A 25,162-nucleotide genomic window follows, 5' to 3' on the forward strand; every position below is an offset into this window, starting at 1 on the left:
TCATCTTACAAATAAAACAGATGACAATAAAGGGATTATTCTGCAGTGTAAAACATGAAATTAGATTCTCTTTAATTCAAAGCTGAATTTATCCATGAACATAGCCAAAGTATTATGGGTGAAATCCTGACTCAGTTGAAGTCAATAGGAATTTGTCACCGGCTCCAAGAAGACCAAGGATTTCAAACTAGGGCCTGGACAAGCATTTGTTTCCCTCTTTAATTCTGATTATAGTTAGTGGGTGTGACTACACATTCATTAATGCACCTTGGATACTACGCATTTAATTTAGTACTTCCTTAATAAAGTACTAACTAAATATACAGTACTTAGAGTTACTGCACAGTAGTGCGAGCACACAGTTATTTGATGAGGCTTACTGTGCATTAGCCTAATAACATGGCACAGTAGGCTATTAGTGTGGTTTTTGCTGTGACGCTACTATGTAGTGTTATTAGGCTAACGTACAGTAAGCGTCTTGTGTAGATGTGTTCAGTGAGACTGGAATCTGTGTGTCTCCCATGCACTGAGATGAGACCAGCCCCTTAAAGTTGGGTTATCAATAATAGAACTGTCCAACTTCTAAGCAGTTGGGGACTGCACACCCACCAGCTGTACGTCCCATGGGCTGCAGCAGCATGTGGTGCTAGCACAGGAGTGGGCAAAATATGGCTCATGGGCCAGATGCAGCCCACAAGGCCATTCTATCTGGCCTGCAGGGTGCCTAAAAAATGTAGAAAATTAATATTTATCTTCCCTTGGTTCCTGTAAAAAATGACAGGAACCAGGGGCAGTAGGACCCAGGGGAAGCCCAGTGGGCTCCCAGAACAGCAGGGCCTGCCTGGCCTGGAACCATGTGGCTTCCCCAGCATGGGAAGCTCAGGTAAGGGAGGGTGTGGGGGAGGGCAGGGAAGGAGCCGGGGGAAAAAGTGGCCCGGGGGGAAAAACGGCCCCTTGTCTGCCCCATGGTCAGTGTCCCCCGCTGCAGCCGCTTGCAGCCCATGTGGGGCTGCCTGTGCCTGCTCCGGACAGCCCCAAGTGGGCTGCGAGTGGCTGCAATGTGGGGCGTCGGCCACAGGGCGGGTGAAGGGGCACTTTTCCCCCCACACTCAGCACGAGCTTGTAACCTGCCCCACTGCCAGCCTGGGTCCTGCACCGGCTCTGGGCTCGCCTGTCAGGGCTACTGCCGCCCGTGCCTGCTCAGGACAGTCCTGTACAGACTGTGGGTGGCTGCAGCAGGGAGTGCCGGCCACTTTTCCCCCTGCGCTTAGCACCAGGTCCTTCCGTGCCAGGAAGCAGGGGGTTGGGCCTGTGCGCTGCCCCCCACCTGTGCACGGCCTCAGTCACCCCGCCTGCAGGGCCTGAGTCAGGGACCTGCCCGCCAGGGATTAACAGCGAGAAGGCAGGGATTAACAGCGAGCAGGAGGGCTCTGGCAGGTGAGTGCATGACCTGAGTGAAACGGATCACGGGCTGCAGCCCAAGGACAGAGAGGCTCTGCGGGCTTGGCTCCTATGTGGGCTGGGGACACTGCACACATGTCCCTGAGCACTGGCTTGCACTGGCCCAGACCCCCTGTGCTCCTGCTGCCCTGTAAACCTTGGGTGCCAGCCTGGGCCACACGCTCATGCCCCCTGCCACCCCTTCTCACCGCCACTGCCGCTCCTCCCTGCTGGCCGGCTGCTCCAGCACGACGTGCCAGAGTGGACCCTGGGCTCCTACTACCCTGCCCTGGGCCACACCAGCCCAGGCTCCATGCCTATGCTGCCCGGCCCCCCGCCCGCCCCTTCTCACCCCTGCTTCTCCCCACCCGCTCCAGCACCATGTGCCAGAGCAGACTCTGGACTCCTGCCACCCCACCCTGGGCCCCACCAGCTACCACCCACAGCTTCACTTGATGCTGCTACCACCGCCACTGTGCCACTGTTTCTCCCTGCCTCCCATGCTGAGCGTTGCAGTGAAACTGCTAAGTGCCAAGTGAAACCAGGTAGGTATTTTTAATGAGAGCTATAGCGCAACCATGGTAAGTGAAACTGTGTTAAGCGGGGGTTGACTGTATACAGCTGTGAGTCCTTTATGTATATACAGTAAAATCCCTGTTATCTGGCATTTGAGGAACCAGAACACTCTATTAACCAGAATTTCCAGCCGGACGCAGGTGTGGGGTGGGGGGAAGCTCGCATGCGGTGACTGCTGCTGCCACCCACCACCCTGCGCTGTAGCTGCTCTGTGTGCAGCTGCCACCCCCCGCTCCATGTGCGGCTGCTGTCATTGCCCCTCTCCCCCTCCACATCCAGCTGAAAACCACCAGCCTTGGGTACTCAGGTAACTGGCATTTTTAGATACCCGGCACCCCCCATTCCCCACTTGTGCCAGATAACAGGGATCTTACTGTATTCGTTTATCTTAGCGTACAATAGGATCAGGCAGAGGAAATGGGATTTGAATTCTCGTAATAGGGAGAACGTTCACTATTTACCTGTTGTGGTTTCAGGACCCGTAAATGTCATCACCCTTCTGCCTTTAAACAAGACAGAGCCTGTTTCTCAGAAACTTTGCTATACTGCATTGTTAAGTTTTAATCTGAAGGTAGTCTGCCCCACTCTCACCTTGCTGTCCATGAGGGGGATAACGTTGTAGAACATAAAGTTTTGACTGTAAAATTGTTAAACCAAGGCTGAAAATACAGTTTTTACATGTGTGTCTCTCCTCTTCGCTTCTCAGCTAAGTGCTCTGAAGGCAGCTGGCTTTGTCATAGAGAGGTTTCTGTTTTTTAAGTGGATTTCATCACTTTACTAAGTTTTCTGAACTGCATATGATACTGCTGACCTATGTACCAGCTCTAGTGCATATTCATGCAGAATGAACATAGGCTAGGTACAGACAGACAGACGTTTGACATGCTCCAAACCCAGGCATGCTTCAAATTCAGAGCTGTGCAAATGCACATACCTCTTCAGGTGCTAAGTAGGAATCTGACAGGGAAGGGCTTCCACAAAGGCTGGTGGAGCAGTGAGAGGGCCGAGACTGGGGAGAAAAGCAAAGACAACATAGCTTAGTTCAGTTGCCTTTGCAGGCCAGAGCACTAAGCTGGGCTGGTGTGTGCTACTCATGTAGGGCTCTTTTGCAACACTTTCCCAATCCCACTTATGTTACCAAACTCTGTTCCTGTAAATAATGCATGGGTATTTTACAAAAAAATGTATTTATATAACCTAAAAGACTTCAGAGGGCAAAGTGTCGCTTGCAGCAGCAGACTTTTACTGGAATCCTTCTCAGTAAAATGAACAGGGGTTTTAAGTGCCATCTTCCCGACTCTGATTAGGAAGTGCAACCTGTGTTTGCTTTAGCTCAATCTAACTCCTAGCGATAAGGCTGTTTCTTTTACCAGATGGTAAGTATAACTTGTGGAGGACACTGAGCTATGGGAAGAATTGTTAATTCCAATATTTTGAAGAATTTTTAGTACCTATTCACATAGCTGCACAAAGCGTAGATCTTGACTTTGATCTGAATGCTACTTTGGAAGTTGGTTGCCAGTAAGGCAAATTTAAGCTTCCAGAGAAGTCAAGATGAAAATAAAAAAGGCAGCTGAAATTTTCCAAGCTTCAAAATGTTGATACAATTGTCTTCAAATCTGATGGAAGAAAAGTCATGAGATTTGCATTAAGATTTTTCCAACATGGCATCCCATTTTGACCAGATGAATAAGGAGACAAAAGGATGACTAGGGACCTACTCAAATCACAACTGTGCGGATTTTATGGCAATCATGAAATCAGGAGACCTCCACAAAATCCACAGGAAACCCCTCTCCATAATGATTTAGGTCCAGCAGTGGATAACAACAACTATGAACGAGGGAGAGAACAGACCTTTAATGATAGCACAGCACCAGGTTCCTCCAGCACAGACCATGTGGCTGCCCCCAGCTTGATTTCCACTGGTTCCCCAGGGATCATGTTCAAATTCCTCACCTGATAAGACATTCCCTTGTAAAGGACTGTCTCCAAAGTCTAACCCTTATCACTACATCCCCAACCTGCCCCAAAACCTTACTAAAAATACAATCCTGGCTCCCCAGTGGGGAGTGGGGAGGATGCTGGGAGAAATGTGTTTCGTCAGCAGCTACTTGGTTTGGATCAGACCGCTGCACAGCTGCTTGAATCTCCCAAGCCCCAGCCTGAGCCGGGGCTGGAGAGGGCACTAGAAGATGGTGTGGCAGGCAGAGGATGGGGAGGTGGAGGAGAAACAGCTCCGGAGGGAGAAGCAGCTTTGGAGGGAGTTGAGCCGGCTGCAGCCGGCAGCGAAGCTCCAAAGAGCTCCAAGTAAGCTGGAGACACTGGCAGCAGGCCCGTGGCAAGGAGCAGCAGTGGGAGCTGGATGGAAACTTGGCTAGGGATAAGCTGGTTACAGGATGGGTGGAAGCAGCCCAGCTAAAGTCCTGTCTTTTTCTTTGCTTCTTTGGACAGGTGGAGGGAGAGCCCAGCAAGACGCTGGAGAGACAGAGCCTGCACACAAGCGTGTGTAAAACCCAGATGGGCCAGGATGGAACTGAGCTGAAGCGCCCAAGGATAGAGTCGTCACGTCCATGAGAGGCCAGCACAACTGGGAGTTTTTCTTTTACACACAAGTGCCTTTATTACAGGGAGACAGGCCAGATATGACCGTGAGCCCATACGATGTCAGAGAATGAGGTCTGCCCCTAAAGATCTTGGGTGTGATGAATGCATTAACGTTAGGGTGGTGCATGGCCGGGATGTAGGGGAGGTTGGAGCTCCAGAAGATGGGATAAGCTGGGCAGACCAGCAGGAAGTTACCTGGGGAATTAAACGCTTCCCAATTAAAATATCTGATAAGACCAAGTCGTGGTAAGGAAAAATCAGGTAGCCCCTTGGTGCTACTAAGCTCTGACGAACTTGAATCCCCATAGCACAGTCAGGTTGGGCACAGGGCTGCTGGATCCTGAGGCCCTGTCACGTGCTGCCCTGATACACATCCTTGAGTTGGGTAGAACCCTCATTATCACAGACTTGATCATTTTGACATGATTTTTGAGCATTCACTTCCTATTAAAATTATAGATAAGAATTAAATCAATTTGGCATTTATGAATTTTAATTAAATCTATGCCAGAGAAAACTCGAACTTAGTAAGATTACTCATTTCACTAATACTTACATTTTTCATGCAGTATCTTACACTGTTTATAGAAAAAGATAGTGGTGGTCTGGATCTAACAGTAAATGTGGGTAATTTTGTCATGTACTAGGCATTAGTTGATAGTTGTCAGACCTTTGGCTCTGTATAGAGAGATATTTGGGAACTTCATCAATTCAAGCCAAAAAACCCTCAAGAACAGGTAGTACAGCTTGAAGTGTTGAATTCCTGAAGGAGGCAATATTTACTGACCTCTGATGAGGAAATAATAAATCTATGTTTATTTAGTCAGGTTTCTGTAAATGATTGGATGTTGGCTCTCTGAGATAAGAATTGCTATAAATGTGGCATAGTCTATTCATCTCAGAAAGCCTCCAGGAAGAACTCCATTTCTCAGAGACTAGCAGCACAACAACAGTAAGTCTCATTCTAGATGGAAGCTTTCTATATAAAAATGTTGCCTTTTAATTTATTAAAGCTCCTATAAGAGGCCATTAAAGTATTCGGCTAAAAAACCCCCTCAACTTACGCATGTCTGACCTCCTAGGTGGGTGCTGGGAGCACTTGGGTTTGTCAGAGAGGACAATCCCTTTTCTAAGCAGAAATCATAACTTTTTGGTGTCTTCACAATTGTGGGTAATGCTACCAATTCATGCATGTGCTCCACAGCAGTTACATGGAAGTTGCATGTGCTGCCTGGAGCCTTAAACAGTTGTTTAGGTTTGGGTTAAATATTCTCCCTCTTCCTCTCCCTGTTTCTGTCTCTCATAATCCTGATGCAGCCTGAGTGAACCATGAAGTTCTGTACCTGCATGATATTGTTTTCCCTGGTCCTGTGTGCCACTGCTCAGAACTGGTTCCTTGATGCTGGAAAATTCTTAAAAGATGCTTTTGACGGTAAGCTTTTACTAATTGTATTGTTCAGCAAAACTGTCCTTGAAGGAAAGGTTGCGGGAAGTGGGTTTGAGAGCAGGGAACTGAATTCACTAGGATGTTAGTGCTCTGCAACTATGATTGTGGGTGTCCTTTCAAAGTGTACTTAACTTCAAGTTGTGAGGGTACATAATCACTCTTAAGTATTTCTTCATAAGAAGATACATGAAAAGTTTTGCTTGTGTCTTTTAAATAATGAAGGTTTGGTTCAGATCCTGTATTTTGATCCACAAGGCTAGACACATAAGGCAATCTGTTGACCTTAATGGGATTTCAGGCACACGGATGCCTGAACCTGCATGGGTCAAATTCTATTGGTGTGCAGCTCTTTGAGAAAGACAAAAGAGTTCAAGACAAAAATCTTCCTTTTCTCTCTCCTTGTTTGTTTATTTTTTCCTCATTTCTTTAGTCTCTATTTATTATTTATTCTGAGAAATCATTTAATACTAAATTATTATTTGAGATGGGACTCTGGGTATAGTCTAGGGTAGTGATTTTCAACCTATTTCATAGTTTCATAGTTTCTAGGGTCAGGAGGGACTTGAGCAGATCATCTAGTCCGACCCCTTGCCATGGCAGGAAAGAGTACTGGGGTCAAACGACCCCAGCAAGGTGTTCATCAAGCCTCCTCTTAAAGACCCCCAGGCTAGGAGCCAGCACCACTTCTCTTGGAAGTTGGTTCCAGACCCTAGCCGCCCTGACAGTGAAGTAGTGCCTCCTGATATCTAGCCTAAATCTACCCTCTGCCAGCTTGTGACCGTTATTCCTGGTCACTCCTGGCGGTGCTCGGGGGAACAGCGACTCCCCCAGTGCCTGCTGATCCCCTCTGACTAGTTTGTAACAGGCCACTAGATCCTCCCTCAGCCTTCTCTTGTGGAGGCTGAACAGGTTCAGGTCCCGCAGCCTGTCCTCATAGGGCCTGCCCTGTTGCCCCCTGATCATGCGAGTGGCCTCCTCTGGACCTTCTCCATGTTGTCCACATCCTTCTTGAAATGCGGCGCCCACAACTGGATGCAGTACTCCAGCTGCGGCCTGACCAGTGCCGCATAGAGGGGGAGGATCACCTCCCTGGACCTGCTTGAGATGTATCTGTGGATGCATGACAAGGTACGGTTGGCCTTCCTGACTGCTGGCCCATGTTCATTTTGGCATCACTAATGACTCCAAGATCCTTTTCTACCTCTGCACTGATGAGAAGGGAGTTTCCCAGCCTGTAGGTCTGGTGCTGGTTTTTCCCCCCAAGGTGCAGCACCTTGCGCTTGTCAGTGTTGAATCCCATCCTGTTCTCATCCGCCCACCCCTGTAATCTGTCCAGGTCCGATTGCAGCCTATTCCTCCCTTCTAGCGTACCCACATCCCCCCACATCTTAGTGTCATCTGTGAATTTGGACAGGGTGCTTTTCTCCCCCTCACCCAAGTCACTGATGAAGATGTTGAACAGTGCGGGCCCGAGGACCGAGCCCTGGGGGACCTACTGCCCACATCCCTCCAGGTCAAATAAGACCCGCCCACCACCACTCTTCTGGGTGCAGCCCTCCAGCCAGTTGGTGACCCATCTGACTGTGTAGGCATCAATGCCACAGTCACCTAGTTTTTAATGAGAACGGGGTGAGAGACAGTGTCGAAGGCCTTCCGAAAGTCCAGAAAGGCTACGTCCACTGCTACCCCTGCATCTAAGGATTTGGTGACCTGGTCGTAGAAGGCCACCAGGTTGGTCTGACAGGACCTGCCTCTAATGAACCTGTATTGGTTGCCCCTAAACATAATCTCCCCTGCTGGCCCCTAGTGGACATGTGCCAGAATAATTCTCTCAAAAAGCTTGCCCAGGATCAAGGTAAGACTAACTGGCCTATAGTTTCCTGGGTCCTCCTTCCTCCCTTTTTTGAAAATGGGAACCACATTGGTCCTTTTCCAGTCCTCTGGCTCTATGCCAGAGCACCACAAGTGCTCATAAAGCCATGCCAGGGGTCCCGCAATGACCTCTACTAGTTCCCTCAGCACTCGGGGGTGGAGATCGTCTGGACCAGCTGACTTGAACACATCCAGTCCCTCCAGAAGTTCCCTGACTAGATCCTTACTGACCCTTGGCCTAGGTGCGCCTCCCCTGGGGCCCACAGGGGTCCTGGTGCGTGGGGTGACCTGGTCCCTGCTCAGAAAAATGGACGCAAAGAAATTGTTAAATAGATTAGCTTTGTCATCTGGTGTGACAACCAGATTTCCTAGCGTGTCTTGCAGAGGCCCCATGTTACCTGGTACCTTCTTTTTACCCCCTATGTATTTAAAAAAGGACTTTTTGTTGATCCGGGTAGCTAGTCCTCGTTCCATATCTACCTTGGCCTTCCTGACTGCCCCCTACAGCCCCAAGCAATGAGGTATAGCCCTCCCTGGTGATGGCCCCTCCCTTCCATTGAGTGTATGCCTCCCTTTTTGCTAGGAGACGTTCCCGTATGCTTTTGGTGAGCCATGGGGGCTTTTGTGCCCTCTTTTCCTCTTTGCCACAGTGGGCTACACTTGCAGCTCTCAATGTGTTATGTGGGCCACACCCACACAACTTACTTCCTGTGTTTCCATTTAAAAATGTTTTAACAGGACGTCACATAGGCCTCAGCAGTGTGCTGATTGGGGCCCATATGGCCTGTGGGCCATGGGTTGAGAATCGCTGATCTAGGACATGTCCTGTGGTTCTCAGCCATATGAAGATTTTGGCTTGTGGCTACAAAGGATAGGAAGCTGGGCTGCTCCCTAATTTATGGGTTTGGACCCTATATTTGTAATAGCTTATGAATTGTAACATAATAAGCACTTTTCCATCAGGAAAGATTAAGTCAACTTTTAAAAGGATATTTATGCACCTCATTGAACAAAGTATCATTTTAACTCATTCACTTCCATGCAGTACATACTATTAGGCCCAGTGAAATTTGGGATCATACTTATCCAAGTGTGTTTTTTTTGTGTTAGTTCAGTTCTCAGAAAACTCTATACCAATTTCCATAAAGAAATAAATAAATTACTATTGAGCTTGCTGAATAAGTTCAGTAGGTTTCCTAAATCTCTCCAGAAAATATTTCTAGGGTCAGAAAAGTTAGGCCCTAATCCAACATAGTACTGAGCACTGTCACTTTTTAGGATGCTGAGTTGAGGACATTCGGCACCTTGCAAAACTGTGCTCTTTGATCCTGCCTTATGAAAGCATTTCAGGATATGTTTAAATGCACCCTTGCTTTGGTAAGCTATTCAGCATATGCTTAAGTCACCATTAGCCTTCAGTACTCCAAAAATTCCTTCCCAGGCAAATGAATTGAAGGTGTGGGTGGCCCTCATGCATTCATCATGATCCAGGAGGATCGATGCTTGCCACCCCATAAGTCACCCTTATAGACATGGCAAACTTCCTGAATTGGAACTCATTTTCATTTACTAGATTCATCCTTGCACATCCACACATCAGAATGATGTGCGATTGCACCAACACTCTTACCACAATTCTTCCACATTTCATTGCTAATAGACTGCCATCTATAATCAGCATCCAGTATTGCATGGGTGGGAATCTCTTTAACATCCACTACGTATTTTCCAAATCCAAGATTAACAACTTGAACCTGATGGTGTTTAACACCGAAAAATGCAAGGTTCTCCACCTTGGGAGGAAAAACCTGCAGCACCCTCATAGGCTCAGCAGTGCTACGTTGGATAGCATTACAGAAGAAAGAGACTTGGGGGTCATCATTGACCACAAGATGAACATGAGCCTCCAATGCGATGCTGCGGCTAGTAAAGCGACCAAAACGCTGGCTTGCATCCATAGATGCTTCTCAAACAAATCCCGGGACGTCATTCTCCCCTTGTACTCAGCCTTGGTGAGGCCGCAGCTGGAGTACTGCGTCCAGTTTTGGGCTCCACAATTCAAAAAGGATGTGGAGAAGCTTGAGAGAGTCCAGAGGAGAGCCACGCGCATGATCAGAGGTCAGGAAAACAGATCTTACGATGACAGGCTGAGAGCCATGGGGCTCTTTAGCCTGGAAAAGCTCAGGCTCGGGGTGATCTGATGGCCACCTATAAGTTTATCAAGGGTGACCACCAGGATCTGGGGGAATGTTTGTTCACCAGAGCGCCCCAAGGGATGACGAGGTCGAATGGTCACAAATTCCTGCAAGACCGTTTCAGGCTTGACATAAGGAAGAATTTCTTTACTGTCCGAGCCCCCGAGGTCTGGAACAGTCTGCCAGCGGAGGTGGTTCAAGCACCTACATTGAACACTTTCAAGAGTAAATTGGATGCTTATCTTGCTGGGATCCTATGACCCCAGCTGACTTCCTGCCCTTTGGGCAGGGAGCTGGACTCAATGATCTCCCGAGGTCCCTTCCAGCCCTAATGTCTATGAAATCTATGAAACTATACCTCTGTTACTGATGATCTGCAATATGCTGACAATTGTGTCATGTGTGCCCACTCAGTTGAAGAGCTCCAGGGCACTCTTGATTGTTTCTGTGAAGCATATGAAATGCTTGAACTACTTTCAACTTTAGGAAAACAAAGGTACTTTACCAACTCATCCCAAACTAGCCAGCTGCTCCTCCACATATTACAATCAGAGGACAATCTTTGGAGAATGCTAAGCATTTTCTCTTTTCCTGTAAAGTAAACATAGCGAACAAAATTCAAAACCAGATAAAATCTGCCACTGGTGCCCTTTGGACATTTCTGAAATTGTGCCTTTGATGATCAAGACATCATGACCCAAACCAAATTTCTTGTCTACTAGGCTGTTGTCATCCCTGCCCTTCCATATGGGTGTTAAATCTGGATGACATAATCAGAAACACCTGAAAGCCTTGCAACTTCACCATCAGCAATGTCTTTGGAAAATTGTCCATATCATTTGGAACAACAAAAGAATGAATGTCAGTGTTCTGGCTCAAGCAAACATCACCAACATTGAAGGCCTTGTTATACAGCACCAGCTTCATTGGATAGACATTGTTGCTGGTACGTATTGTAGGGCTTGAGTCCCTTCTTGACTGGTGCTGTACCCTTGTGTGACATCAGGGTGGGAGCCTAAGTAGCATCACCTGCAGGTTCTGGTTACTGTTCCAGCTGTCTTGCCACGACTTGATGTTCTTCTTGGGAGACAGTTCTCCAGGTAGCTTACAAGATTCCACACCCTCAGTTTCTTTGTGGGGCTCCAACCTCCACTTTACCCCACCCTTACCTCATCCAGTGCCAGAATGGACATTGTCATCTTGAGGCTCCACTTCCAGGTGATTGCTACTCACCTGACTTGTCCCGCCAATTAAAGGGATGAAAGACCTCTTGGCCGACAGTTTATCCTAGGCTGTCCTTTGGCTATGAGCTGACATCTCTGTAACTGGACTCGTCACAGCTTTGTGTTGATGAAGTTCTTATAAGGAAAACTCAGGAAAAAGCCCAACATAAAGTACTGCCAGATCGGCTTCCACTGAGATACACTCATGGCTGTGTTCCTCACCACATTGTGCTCTATAGGCTTGGCAGCTTCCCGCTGCACTCTCACGGCCTTATTATTGACCCTTTATTGGGTCTCCACCTGTTTAGCCACAATCCTAGGCCTCTGTGCCACTGATTGCTTTGCAGCCTGGCTTGACCCTAAAATTCTGCCCCTCCACAGAAGCCTCTCCACGTTTGGGCCTCCTGGCTTCCTGCCACCCATCTCTCCCTCTTTTTCACTCTTTTGGCCTTGAGGCTGTGTTACTTCCCTGCCTCGTTCAATGGACTCTGCGGTTCCCTTCCCTGTACTTCCCCATGGGGTACCCACCTTGCTGGGTGTAGCCTCCTCTGGCTGTGCTCCGTGCTCTTCCCTGCTTTGTCACTGGGCTTGGCAGCCTTTCTGGGACGCTCTCCTGGGGCTTTTCCTCAGTGTGCCTCTTCTGGGGTGTGCAAACAGCCATGCTTCCCTTTTGGGCTGTGCCCAGTTTCTTGGCTCTAGCCTGCACTTCCCCGGCCACCCGATGCTCTTTCCTCTGTCTTCCTTCTGGTATGCTCTGTTCCCGAGCCCCACCCTTCTCTTCTTCTGATCTGCAGGCTCAGGCTGCTCCTGAACCCGTGCACCTGAGCCTGCCATCCCAGCGTTTCCCCACTTGCTGTGGAAGCTGGGGAAGATGGGGAAAGCCCCCATTGGCTGTCTCTTCCCCTCTCACAGACTTGTTATAAGGATGTGTGACAACTGGATTCCAAAACAGGTCCTATACTCCCAGGCCACCTCTGATCCTCTACAGGTGGGACAAAGAAGAGATTCAAAGACACTTTGAAGGCCAATGTGAAGAAATGTGATCTTAACATTAATACCTGAGAGACTCAAGCATTGAATCATTCTCAGTAGTACCATGATGTACAAGATATCAATCACTCTGAGATAAGTTGCCTTACTAGGGACACAAATAGATGAGGACACAGAGGGAAAGTGCTATGACCTGACATCACCAGAATCTAGTCCTTCCTTCCAGAACTATTTGCCATGTCTGCAATCAAACATGCAGATCTTGTTTTGGCCTCCTCAGTCATCCATGGACTCGCTAATAACTTCTCTGCTTCCTGGAAGACTGTTATTCTTATATCGAGGGAGTGTAAATAGCTAGGTTCATATGGATGGAATCAAGTATCTAATTTAATCTCAAGAAGCAACTCACAATACGCTCTGATTCCACTTATTGTCTCCTGTTCATCATTTTACTCCTTGCTTACAAGCTGTGTAACGTATCTAATTTTAAGTTGATAATCTATCAACTCTACCTAGTGTTGTAAGGCAGTTTTGTTTTCTTAACAAAGCATGGCAAAAAAGATGAGTTTATATTAATTTCAGTTTCAGATGTTTACAATGTATGCATAAAAGTTCTCAACTCTGTCCAAATTCATCTCCATGGGACCAATTAAACCAAATCACCATAGGAATTAATTAAGTGCAACACGGAAATTTCCCAGTATAGACATTCTTGACCTTATTTTAGCTTCTCCATCCCTAAAGAATTGCTGAAAAATAAAGCAGAGTTTTGTGGATAAAGCAAACGTTTATGGATATTTTTTTTCAATAGGTGTCAATCTGCATTTAGACAATGGCATAGATTGGAGACTCAGGAGAATGATGTTTGTAATCTGGATGCATACCTTTACTCTGTTCTCCTAGTAACCTTGAGGCGAATGCTTTGAGAAATCTCTGAGGGCTTATTGTACCTAAAAGATTCCTCAAATATATTATATATCTGAGTCTATTGATGCTACATGGTATTTTGAGATCCTTCTCAAGAAGTCCTCATTCATCTCCTCCTCCAGAGATGTCATCTGATGGAAGCCTTATTTAGTAGAAATGTTCAAGAATCTTTAAATCTATTTGTTCCTAAAGGGCGTATGAGCCCTTCTGTACAAGCACTATATTTGTACACCCCAGTAGTAATGTGGCTGGAATGTTTTTGGATGAAGCAAAATAATCTTAAAGTTTTGTTCTACATGTACAGCATCTACATAATTCTTTCCCCCTTATCCAGGTGCTGGGGATATGTACCGAGCATATAGTGATATGCGTGAGGCAAATTGGAAAGATTCAGATAAATACTTCCATGCTCGTGGCAATTATGATGCTGCTAAAAGAGGTCCTGGTGGTGCTTGGGCAGCAGAAGTTATCAGGTAAAGAATGCTACTTGGTATATGAGAATACAGTTGGTAAGGAGTTGGGCAATTCAATGAGGCTGATGTGTATCCCGATTCATACATTTTTATTAAGCTCTTGGAGAAAAGACATTTTATTTAATAGCTTAACTAGCCAAATTGGTGGCAAAGACTGGGGCCATGCTTGAGTTTTCAAAGCAGCTTTCTGTGTTTGCTAGGTATGAGCTGACAAATTTAATGCATTCTCAGATCAGATTACAGGTCCATGTAGAAACAGGGTGACATGTTCATGACAGTGCATTTAGTCTTTCTGGTCCCTGGTGTTAAAATATTTGGTTGAATGTGAAGCCTATAATGTTAAGAACTTAAGAACAGGTAGAATTTAATGAAGGGAAATCGTCTGAAAGCTTTTTAAATACAGTTGTGTTTCTGGGATGGTGTTAAGTAATAAAATAGGATTCCAGACTAGTGTTAAAGGATTGACATGACACCTTGTTCGATAAATGACAGAAAAGCTTTATTTACTACTAGTATTCCAGGTTAAATGAGCCCCAAACAAAGCAAAGTCCAGTATTTAGCTGTAAAGTGATAATTTCTCACCAGTACAGGCTAAAGAGAGGTGGTTTGTTTCTTATCAGCTTCTCCAGGTGCAGATCTGCTCACCTCCGAGAACAGCTGGGTGCAGTAGCAATTTGTTTCAGAGAGATTTGTCATTTCTAAAGCATGACCTGTTAACCCTCTCATTCCTCTTCGTAGACCCTTTAGCTCAGCATCTTCAAAGCACTGTAGGTGCGTAAATCAAGAGATTGCCAAATAGTAATTGAGAGGAAAATCCTGTTGATCAAACTGATCATTATTGATGTCAGAAAGTCCTAATTTGAATGAGTGACCTTCCTCAGTGACAAGAGGTTATCCATTTCTACTAAGTTTGGCATGTATCAAGAAACTGATTATCAACCAGGAAAAAACACAAGGTTTTTGAGGAGTCATCCTTGGATGATCGATGGAACCACTAAGGCAAAACAAAAATAAATTAGGAGGAAGCAGCAAAACAAGAGTAAATCAGGAGGAGACATCTGTCACATATGGAGAATCACTCTTCCTGCACATAAAAACAAGTTAATTGTAAACGAAATGTTTACCATACTAAATAATCAAGAATAGACATTTTAAACAGTTACATACAAAAAAACCAGGAGCCTGCTTAAAATCGTCATGAATATAGTAAGATAAGCTAGAAGTGATACCTCATTTATTTCTTCTCAGATGGCCTAGCTATGAACTCGCATCCTTTTGTGCTATGCAATTGTCATCAGTATTTTTTATTTTATCTTTTGTGAGTAGGGCCAGTTTAGCTTGTTTCACAGTTGTCAGATGGCTCCTATTATTCCAGACAGGCAGAGGTCCTTGTGTGACCTCAAAAGCCTATGGCAAATGAGAATAATAGAGATGAATAAGGGAAGAATAAATATTTGTTGACTGGCATTTAAGTACAGATTACTTAAATAACCTTTTTATTTTTTATCCTCTTTTCAGTAATGCCAGAGAAAATTGGCAGGGTTCGGTTAGTGGCAGAGGAGCAGAAGACACTTTGGCAGACCAGGAAGCAAATGAATGGGGCAGAAGTGGAGGAGACCCCAACCGCTACAGACCACGGGATCTCCCTGAAAAATATTGATGGAGTCCAGAAAGACATCCCAATATTTCTGTTGTCCTATATGGCTAACAATAAATAAAATCTTAAGATACTAAAAGTTTCACTGAACTAATAAATACTAAAACAACCAATAAGATAGCGATGCTCAGAGTTCAACGCAGCAACTACATATTTATGGGATTTGGAAGAAGTTGGCAAGGCAAGAATATGACACAGTGCCAACTCCAGGGCTGGTTGTAAAGCCCCTGTGGAGACAACAAAATGTACTTGTATCCTGTTCTATGGGCCATCTGCCCTGCTCTTGCCCGCCACACTTTGATGTTAATTGTTATAACGAATGCGGGAGGCTGCCCTGGTCTCACCATAATGACCACCAGATTTGTGGTCAAGGCCTTATGGGCCAATTGCATGGTTCCATTCTGCCCCTATACCACGCCCCAAGCCTCGCAGATGGCATCCTCATTGATACTCTTTGTCTCTCACACACACAGCCCTTCTCTAGGCCCTCAGACCCCTCAACCTCACTCAGCCGCACTCTGGGCTCTCAGTGGTCGTGGTATTTCCCGTGCCAGGTACAGGTCTACGCTTGATCTGAGCCAAGACTCGCCCTTCCCTGGGGCACTTTCTAGGGGTTGATCTGCCATAAGCAATCCCACCACAGTGACACCAGATCCCAGTAGAGTGCAATTTTTGGTCATACCTAGGACCTGCTTAGGCCCTAGCCTCTATCCCCAGGACTATGTTGTCCCTCTTCAACAACCCTGGCCCCTCCAGGGCTACAAGCTCCTTGGCCCTTAACTGATGTCACGACCCCCCCCAGGCTCCCTCGTTCCTGGCTCCCTCTCTCAGGCCCTAGGCTCACTGTTTTTCATCTGGTCCCCTTCTGGGCTCAGCTCACTTCTTCCTCCAGGTTCTCAGACCCTGGTTCTCCTACCTCTGAGCCCCCAGTCTTGGGGCGATCTTGGACCTTTCTCTACATCCGATGACCCTATACCAGCCATCCTCATTCTGGGCTTCAGTTTCTCTAACCCTTTTTCTCTGGCTATGGCCACATCTGGACTTCGGTCTCTCCTAAGCCCTGGCCCCACCTTGGGCCAGCTGAGATCTCCATGCCCCTCTCTGGCTCTGGCAGTCTCTCCAGCTTTCAGCCCCTCTCTGCCCCCTGGCCCCATTAACAGCCTAGTGAGATTCTCTGGGTCACTCCCTCTGCCTCCTTCTCTTCTGGGACTTCCTACTCAGACACACTTCCTGCACTGAGCTCTTCTCTTTGGGCTTCACTTGGACCCCACGTAGTAGCCAAGAGAAAGTTACAAGGATCAAAAGGCTGCTTCAGGTAAAGAAATTACAGTCAACAGGAAAGGAACATGAGTGGCTCAGGCTGACTTAGCTACTGTTGGGGTAGGCAGCCCAGCCTGCTTTATAGGGATCAATACATAGGGACACCAAAATAGAAGTTAAACAAATTAAATGGTGTATTAAAATACAGATAACTATATACAATAATTACAGACAAAACAATAACACAGGAAGCATGAGGAGAATTATATACACCCAGGGTTATACATTATCTGTCCTACTATGAGAGAGTGGAGCTGAAAGAACTCTCAAACAACGCTCAGAACCAGCAAAATGCATCTTCAGTGGCAGCAACAACCGCACACTAGACGTATCCTTGAGAACTAGAGACCATAACCACTATCCAACCTGTCTAGAACGGAACCGAATAGAGCAGAACCAGCAGACTGACTGACTCTCAGGAAAAACATTTTGTAACTTTTACCTTGGGGCAGGTAGCCAATTAAAATGCACACGACACTTTTCACTCCATGCTAAATTGTGCACAGGGCACATAAATTCCCACCAAAATGATAATTCCCGCCAATCAACATATAGTGAACAGGCTACTATACTTTTGCATGAGGCACTATGATGTTTCACACTAGAAATGACCGCATGCTTTCTGATCAGAGCACATGCTCAGCATGTTGGCCTGAGTTAGAAGGTCTAAAGGTCACTCCTTCTAGAACAGTCTTACTATACAGTATAGAGTGCATGTGTAGAAACTTCCTTTATACCTTGAACCAATTGCAACTAAAGGCAAAGAATAACTATTTAAATAACAAGGACAGTCTTCAGGGCCAACAACATTAGGTCTTGTGTGCTGAGCCCTTCACTCTGAGCTCACCCAGACCCCAGTCCCTAGGAACCTCTTCTAGCTCCTTAGTTCCTACCCAAACCTCCAGATTGCTTCAGCTATCCTCTCTGTGCTGGTGCTTCAAAGCTATGACAGTCCTGCTAGGGTGGTTTTCTCTAAGTAGGCTTCAGATCATAGGTGATGTGTAGGTAGGGCATGGGGGGGCATGTGCCCCCCTGAGATTGGCCACCACCAAAGCCACCGCTGGCTTCTGTGGGCAGTTGTTGCTTGCCATCCCTCCCCCACCTCACTGCCAATGCAGCCAGCGGCATTTGTGGGCGGTCCCCATTGCCACTTACCGCTCACCACCCCTGCCACTGACAACACTGCTGCTGGCTGTGGGTGGTCCCCACTCACTGCCATGGTGCCCCCCGCCCCCAGTCTCAAGAGGCACCAGTAATTCATCTTCTAGATCATATTGCTGGGCTCTTCTTAGGGTCTGGGCTTATACCTGATCTAAATCCAGTCTTCGTTCTGAGTCAGGTGACTCCTCTTACCCCTGCCTGTGAAGCAGATGGCACTAGCCAATGTCTGTGCTTGGACTACTGAAATGATCTAGCTAAATATGGCAGCTCATAGGAAATTGCACTGGTGTTTATGCCTTCTTTTGGACAATGGAATATTGTCATGAATTTTAGAAGACCTTTGCTGAATGAAAAATATGGAATCAGGACTGTAAACATGGGAAATCATGTTAAATATTTGAGGACACGTGAAAATGTTTTACCACGTATCAACTGGCAAAATAAATTATACCTCTGATCTTTCATTTTAGTTGTATTTTTCAGTTGTATAATTCTATTACTGTGTGGCCCCAACCAAAATCAGATCCATATTTACCAGATGCTCAACATACACTATTCCTGCACCAAAGAGCTCATAATCAAAACAAACAGCACAGAAAATTGTGAAAGGAAAAAAATATTGCTATTCTCATTTGCAGTAATTGAGGGCAGACAAATTAAACAGGAGCATAGAACATTATGAGAGAAGGAAAAAGTCATTGCTGTCTTCCTTTTGCAGTTGGGGAAGTGAAGACAGAGAAATGAGGAGTATAGCTAGATCGCATCCCCAGTACTCTTGGGGAGGGTCAAAAGGTATTCTAATAATAATACAAAGCATTTCAGGCATGTGATAAACTCGGAAATACAGCAGTGAAGCTACCTAGGCAAACTGGAGTGAGTGGTTGAGGCATGATGGAGAGCATCCCTCCCTGAGAGTGACAGGGGCTTGGTGTAGATATACCATAAGTAGGTTGTTAAATAAAGGGAACTTTGTGGTTTAGCTAGAACACTGATTTTCAACCAACAAGCTACCAAATCCTTTGAAGGGCGCTATGAGGGCCTGTCCCTGCCTTGACAATCCCCTACCGTTACCTGTCAGCTCCATGTTCTTGGGGAACCCTGACACAGGACACAGACTCACAAATAATCGCCCCCCGCCTCTACCTAAACAGAAACTGATTAAGATGCAGTGAGAGACACACCTAAAACCTTCCAGATAAGGGTGACAAAAGTGAAACAACTGCCCTAGGTCTCATTTGCATCTGAGATAGAACCAGATGACCATTCATTTACATGAGAGATGGAGAACAGAAAACCTGAAGCAGAGACTGCAGTGAATTCTGGGATCAGCGAAGCAGGGGAGCACTGCATGATGGGGAATCTGTGTTCCAAATGCTAATCAACCCTCACACCCAGCTCAGCACTTATCAGACCAGTTCTAATCTGGATTTACAAAGGACTTTTCCTCCCCCCCTCCTCCCCACCCTGCCACACACACACCTCTAAGCAAAAGTAAGTTTACTAGGCATCTCAGGCTGTACATTCCCCAGCCCCACTGTGGGAGGCCTACGTAAACTTAATTGGCTAAAACTCGGTTGCTGGGTTAGGGAATGCTGAGGCAATAGACCGAGTCAGAGGGGGTATGGATAACATTTGAACACTGGTACAGGGTTCATCACAGCATCCAGCCCATTGGAGCCCTGTCCACAAGTGTTGTCATACTTTTCCCAAGACGACTGGTGGAAGTCCTCTCCACAACAGGTTATGAACACTCCAATAATTGCCTTAAGTCTGTTAAAAGACTATAGTAAGATCTGGAAAAGTCATGCTAAGCTGAGGCTTGTTCACAGCGAATAAAAATCCAAAACCCTGATGCTGCAATCTATTGTTTCTGAAGACACCAGGAGATATCCCATCAAGTATATCTGCTATCCATAGGAATGTCAAGCTGGCTCCCAAGCAAGTGTTTCCTGAGTATCAATCAAGTTCCTGAGATGTTCCACCCAGATAACCCCTTGTCAATAGAAAAAGTAATTTGATTTACACTATTGAGAATTCTTGAAAGAAGCTGAACTGAGGATATAAAAATCTGTAAAAGAAGCAGCAGTGTGTGTGCTGACACCACCCGCTTTCTTCTCGAGAGGCTGCAGGAGGAAGATCATCTCCTTTCAAGGATCGTGCTGAGAACTTTGACCTGACAGCTTTGCAACCCGAGTGCCTTGGACTGGTGAGATCCCAGCTCTCTCTCTCTTTTCTCTTCTCTCTCTCTAAGCATAGATTTCTGAACTTGAACTGTATTAGTTAAGCTTGAGCTAAGTTTCCCTAAATACTTAGTGAAACCAGGGTATACTGTAACTGTTTGTGTTTGTTTCCTTTGCATGTCTATTACTACTATTGTCATTATATATTTCATCTACTTAGCAATAAATAACTTTTATAGTCAAACTGGTGGTAATTGGGTATATTTTTTCTTCTTTACTTCTCTTCCCCCACTTGCTCTGCAGCAACACTCCTTTTACCTAAGCTAAAGATCCCTGTGTAACCCAAAAATACTGTGGGGTCTGCTCATCTAGAGGCTAAAAGATTGGGACGTGCTGAGTTTGAAACACATAAGGGGATCAGCTTCTACAGGCTGATTGACCCAGTTTGGCTCAGACGTGCCCTAATGAACTGAATGCTGGCCCATGAGAGTGTCATCTGGACACTCAGCCGGATTCAGAGGTATTCTGTTTAACTGTGTGCTTGTGTCTGACTGTAGTTATTGTTGCTCTGTGTCACAGAGCACTTAGGTGCCCTGTGCCTGAGAACAGGGATGGCTCCAGAGAGCCCCCTAGCAGTGAGAAGGGGGAGGCGCAGCTGCCAGTCACCAGGGCAACACAGGTGCTGGTTGCTGGGGCAACCGGCGAAACCCCCTGATAGGAAGGGGCAGGGCGTAGCCCTTCTTAAACCCAGGCAGGAGGCTAGGGTGGCAGTTCCTCCTCTGACAGCCAAGGAGTGAGGAGCTCAGCCAGTGTGGAGAGAAGGCCAAGGTTTGGCTGCATGAGTATTCGTGGGTTGCTGCCATGAGCTAGAGTATTTTTGCCTGGTAGGGATTAACTGTTGTCTGATTGGATGGTTAACTTTATGTTATAGCCTGGGGGCTTTGTGTCTTGTGTTTACTGTTTAACTGGAGGACTGGGTGAGGGTATTAGGGGTGGAGGAGGCCTCATAGGAGCTCCACGGTAGCGTGGGGTCTCCTGGCACCAGAGAGGGCGCAGCTTTGTTTGGGGACACATTGGCCCCAGCCCTGGAACCAGGGGGCAGCAAGAAGCCCTGGAGCTAGGGGGCAGCGAGGAGCCCCGAGAGTGCAGAGGGGCAGCGAGGAACCCTAAGAGAGAGAGAGGGGGCAGTGAGGAGCCCCGAGGGCAAAAAGAGGGCTGAGACATAACAGGGCCAAGGTCAGAGCACACCAGCACCATCTGCGAGGCTTGGGCTGTGGTGTAGGGGAGGAAAAGGAGCTGCAGATAGTGCCCCCTGTCATCGGGGTGCGTAGAAATGGGCAGCTTCCTGCTCAGTACAACAATCAAATAAGATCAAGGCATGGCAGGCGAGTAAGCAGGTGGTTGGCCCATTACAGGAGGGCGGAGCCATACCCAGAAAGGCTGCAATAGTGGCACCCCTGTCACACTCTGATGAACTGATTCTTGGCATATGAGGGTGTCAGCCTGTCCATGCTGATCAACCCAGCCAGGTCAGGCACGTCACGTTAATCTTTGTGTGTATGACTGATTTGGAGGAACCCAGCCCCACTGAACTGAGTCCTGCAAGATAGCTCCACTGGGGGTGAGGGCTTGCAGGGGGAGAGATACAGCTCCGTATAGAAACACCAGTAACACAAGCAACACATTAATAGAATTACCAAGACCCTAGCCCTAATAAATGAGCACACCCCAAAGTAGTGGGCAAATCTGGTAACACTACCCCTAAGCTAGAGACCAAAATTACACATAAACTGATATAAGTGAAAGCAGTTCAAGTCTGTAATGCAACAGAAGTTCAGTGCACATAAACCACTTTCAAAATGGCCAAAACTGCTTTAAGATAAACCTTCAAGGATGTAGTATCAGACTGAACTGATTTAGATTAAATCAGTTTATTGAACTTCTGTCCCAGATCCCCTCCAGATTCAAGTTAACTCATAGTCCCCCAGCATCCTAGGTTGCTTGACACCTTCCCAGCAACTCTTCCCTGCTCACAGGGTGGTCAGGCCAACTTTGGCTTAAACTGTCTGCTCCAGTTGAGTAGTGAAGCATGCTCAAGCACCCCCTGGCTTCTGGGCTAGGCCACCACAGGCATGTGGATATGTACAGCCTGTTGTCATCCTCTTGGAGGAGTCTGGCACAGCCCCACAGCCCTCCCAGGGGGCACAGGCCCCCAGATCTGTGCGCAGGATGACAGCATGCTGCCGGGTGGGGCCAGCAGCAGCAGCACCAGTCTTGCCCAGAGCTGGTCCCAGCTGGCAGCAGCAGCCTCCATGTGCATATCCAGGGTCCCACACTCCCTAGAGGAGTCTGGCACAGCCCTGCAGCCCTCCTGGGGTACAGGCTCCTGGATCTGCATGCAGGATGACAGGAGGCCTCAGCTGCCGGCAAGTGAAAGGAGTTTTCCTTTCAACTGTTTGAGGTGCAGTTTCCCAAAAATCTTTGCACCTCTCTCCTTGAAACTTGGCAGGCTTCATGACCTCAGAAGGGGCTACCATCCTGGCAATTTTCACCTGAATCAGGCAACACATGACAGTTTTAGGCATTTTCATGAATTCCCATTATAGCCATGGGCGAAATGTTGAAACCTGTCAAAACAGCAAACCAGTTTGGAAGAGGAAATGAAATGGAACAGTGCTTTGAAATTAAATAAAATGACAAAATGAAACTCTGTCCCTTCAAAATGGCAAAATGGAAATGGAAACAAAATGGTGCTGTTTCGCACAGCCCTAGTGTCTACATGCTTTTGTTCTGGACAGAGAAATTAACTTTCCTGTTTAAGACACATAGTCTGCTTTTGGAGGGCTAATTCTTGGAGAAAAGGTACACATGGTATGTGAATAAATACAGTAAATTAAAAGTAACCTAGCCCCTTGTTAGGTTATATTTTTCTTTGTTCTTTAGCCCCAGCAAAGATATGGGTTTGCAAACATGGGGTATTTCCCATGCTTCTGAGCTTTGCTGGTTGCTCCCCTCTTCTTCTTTTTACTAGATGTGTCTGGGTGTTTTTGAGCCTGCTTCAGAGGCATTAGGTATTGGCTGCAGCTGAAGCTGGGGATTTTGACTGGGGTGTGCCAGTGTTCCTGCTGGGACTTAAAGCCAGAGGTTCCTGGCTAGAGGGTGTTGCCCCTCTGCTCAGGGTCAGACTGATCACCATATTTGGGGTCAGGAAGGAATTTTACCCCATGGTCAGATTGGTATGGACTGTGGAGGAGAGGGGTTGCCTTTCTCTGTAGCTGGGGCATGACCATCTTCCTGGGATAGCTCAAACATATATTAAGAACATTTTATAGAAGCAGGAAGTTGCCTGCCACAATCCTCCTGCTTTACCTGTGGCAGGTTAGGGTGTTATGTCTTGTGTTGTGTCAGGGTTGATGGTAGTTTTACAAAGAGTTAAATTACAGATTAGTATAGGATGGTTTCAATAGGGATAATCCTATCCAGGCAGGTGATGGGACAGGATGGCCTCTAGAGGTCCCTACCAGCCCTACTTCTTTATGATTCTACTATCCAATTGCCCATCAAGAATGACGTTGTGGGGGAGGAGGGGACAGAGGCCTGCGTCTGGCTCTCCCTTCCCCCCTTACTTTCAGGGCCAGGCCCACTCCCCCTTTTCTCCCTTCTGCCTCGAGACCGCGCCTGCCCCCCGCACCCTCCCTACTGCTATTACGGGACTGGGCCTGGAGCCCTTCTGCTGCTGTTTTGGGGCTGGGCCAGGCTGGGCCTGGTGCATCCCCCTCCCCACTACCATTGTCGAGCCAGGCTGAGCCCGGTGTGCCCCACCCCCGCCTGTTGCTGTTTCAGGGCTGGGCCCACTTCCCCCCCATCTGCCTGCCTCCTTGACCCATGAATGACCGGGGGGGCATGAACGGAGCACTGCCACCAAGCACCCTGTGCTGCCGCTGCATCTAGGGAGCAGGGGGTGGGGGATGAGGCCAGCAGTTCTGGCCTTGTACTCTGCTCTGTCCGCTTCATCGCCACTGCCTACCGGGAGCAGGGCGGGGGGTGGGGCAAGGCCAACTGTGCTGCTCCCCCCCCACTGCTGTGGCGGGCCGGCTTTCCCCACCCCGGGCTTGCTCCTCCTCCCCCCAGCCCTGTGGGCCTGGGCCCACTCTTCCCCTCCCCCCACTGCCACTGCCACCACCACATTGGCCCAGGTCCACTCTTCACCCTCTGCTGCCATGGTGTGCCCGCTCCACCCCGACCTCCACCACATCGGTCCACAGCGGACCTGCAGGTAGGGATCACAGAAGGGGGGAGGGGTGGGCCAAGGCCAGTGCCGGTGGCCTCGTCCCTCCCATGGCATCCTGACCCCGCTCTCCCCCTGTGCTGCCACCCTCCAAGGAGCAAGGGGGAGGGAACAAGGCCAGTTCTGGTGGCCTCAATGCCCCCACATTGTCACCACCTGCAGGGAGCAGGGCAAGGGGGGTGACAAGAATACCACATTTATTTCCCTGCAGACTTGGGCAGAGTTGAAGGGCCAGCCTTGTAACTGGAAAATCCAGCAGTTAGAACTAGGTTTTTTTTCTGTATGGTGGATTTCCTAATTTTGAAAATTCACTGTTTCAGGACAACTTTCCTTTTCTGCAGACTCTGCATCATGAAGCTTGTGGATAAACCAGATGGTGGAAGTCTAGAGGGTTTTTGTTTTGCAATGTAAAACAAGAAGTAGGATTTTTAAACTTAAAATAATAGTATCTATATCATTACCCAAAGGTTTATGTATAGCATTCTGTCTCCACTGATGGCAATAGGAGTCTTCTTCTGACTCCAAGGAAGTCAGGGATTTCATTGTACAGTTCTGAAGGGCTTGGAGGAGTGGTCAGTTGCCTTCTTAGCTCTGATTACATGGGGTGCAGGGAGCAGAGCTACAAGCCCCCAATATGGTGGTCAGTGAGTGCAAGACTGGGACTTCCTGTTGTGAGCAGAACTGCAAGCTCTGGTCCCAGTGGGGATTCATCTCTGCTTGCCACCAACGAACCTGGCTGCAGTCCTGTATTCACTGACAGCCCAGCCTGGACAAGGGTGCTCAGGACAAGGGTGCTACACAGAGAG

General features: G+C 47.4%; 1 protein-coding gene across 2 annotated transcripts; it reads left to right on the forward strand.

Annotated features, from left to right (window-relative positions):
* Positions 1-5,468: 5,468 nt before the first annotated feature.
* Positions 5,469-15,486, forward strand: LOC149871456 (serum amyloid A-5 protein-like). 2 transcript variants are annotated; one of them, XM_090032556.1, is made up of 4 exons: positions 5,469-5,575; positions 5,941-6,055; positions 13,612-13,750; positions 15,269-15,486. In XM_090032556.1, the coding sequence occupies exons 2-4, from the start codon at positions 5,953-5,955 to the stop codon at positions 15,408-15,410; spliced, it is 384 nt and encodes a 127-aa protein (XP_089888682.1). In that variant the 5' UTR covers positions 5,469-5,575; positions 5,941-5,952; the 3' UTR covers positions 15,411-15,486. The 2 variants fall into 2 exon arrangements, with proteins under 2 accessions (XP_089888682.1, XP_089888683.1); XM_090032557.1 differs by lacking the exon at positions 5,469-5,575 and having other exon boundaries at positions 5,922-6,055.
* Positions 15,487-25,162: the final 9,676 nt, after the last annotated feature.

The sequence above is a fragment of the Crocodylus siamensis genome, chromosome 2 (assembly GCF_052110815.1).
Source record: "Crocodylus siamensis isolate JL-2025a chromosome 2, ASM5211081v1, whole genome shotgun sequence".
Classification (NCBI taxonomy): Eukaryota; Metazoa; Chordata; order Crocodylia; family Crocodylidae; genus Crocodylus; species Crocodylus siamensis.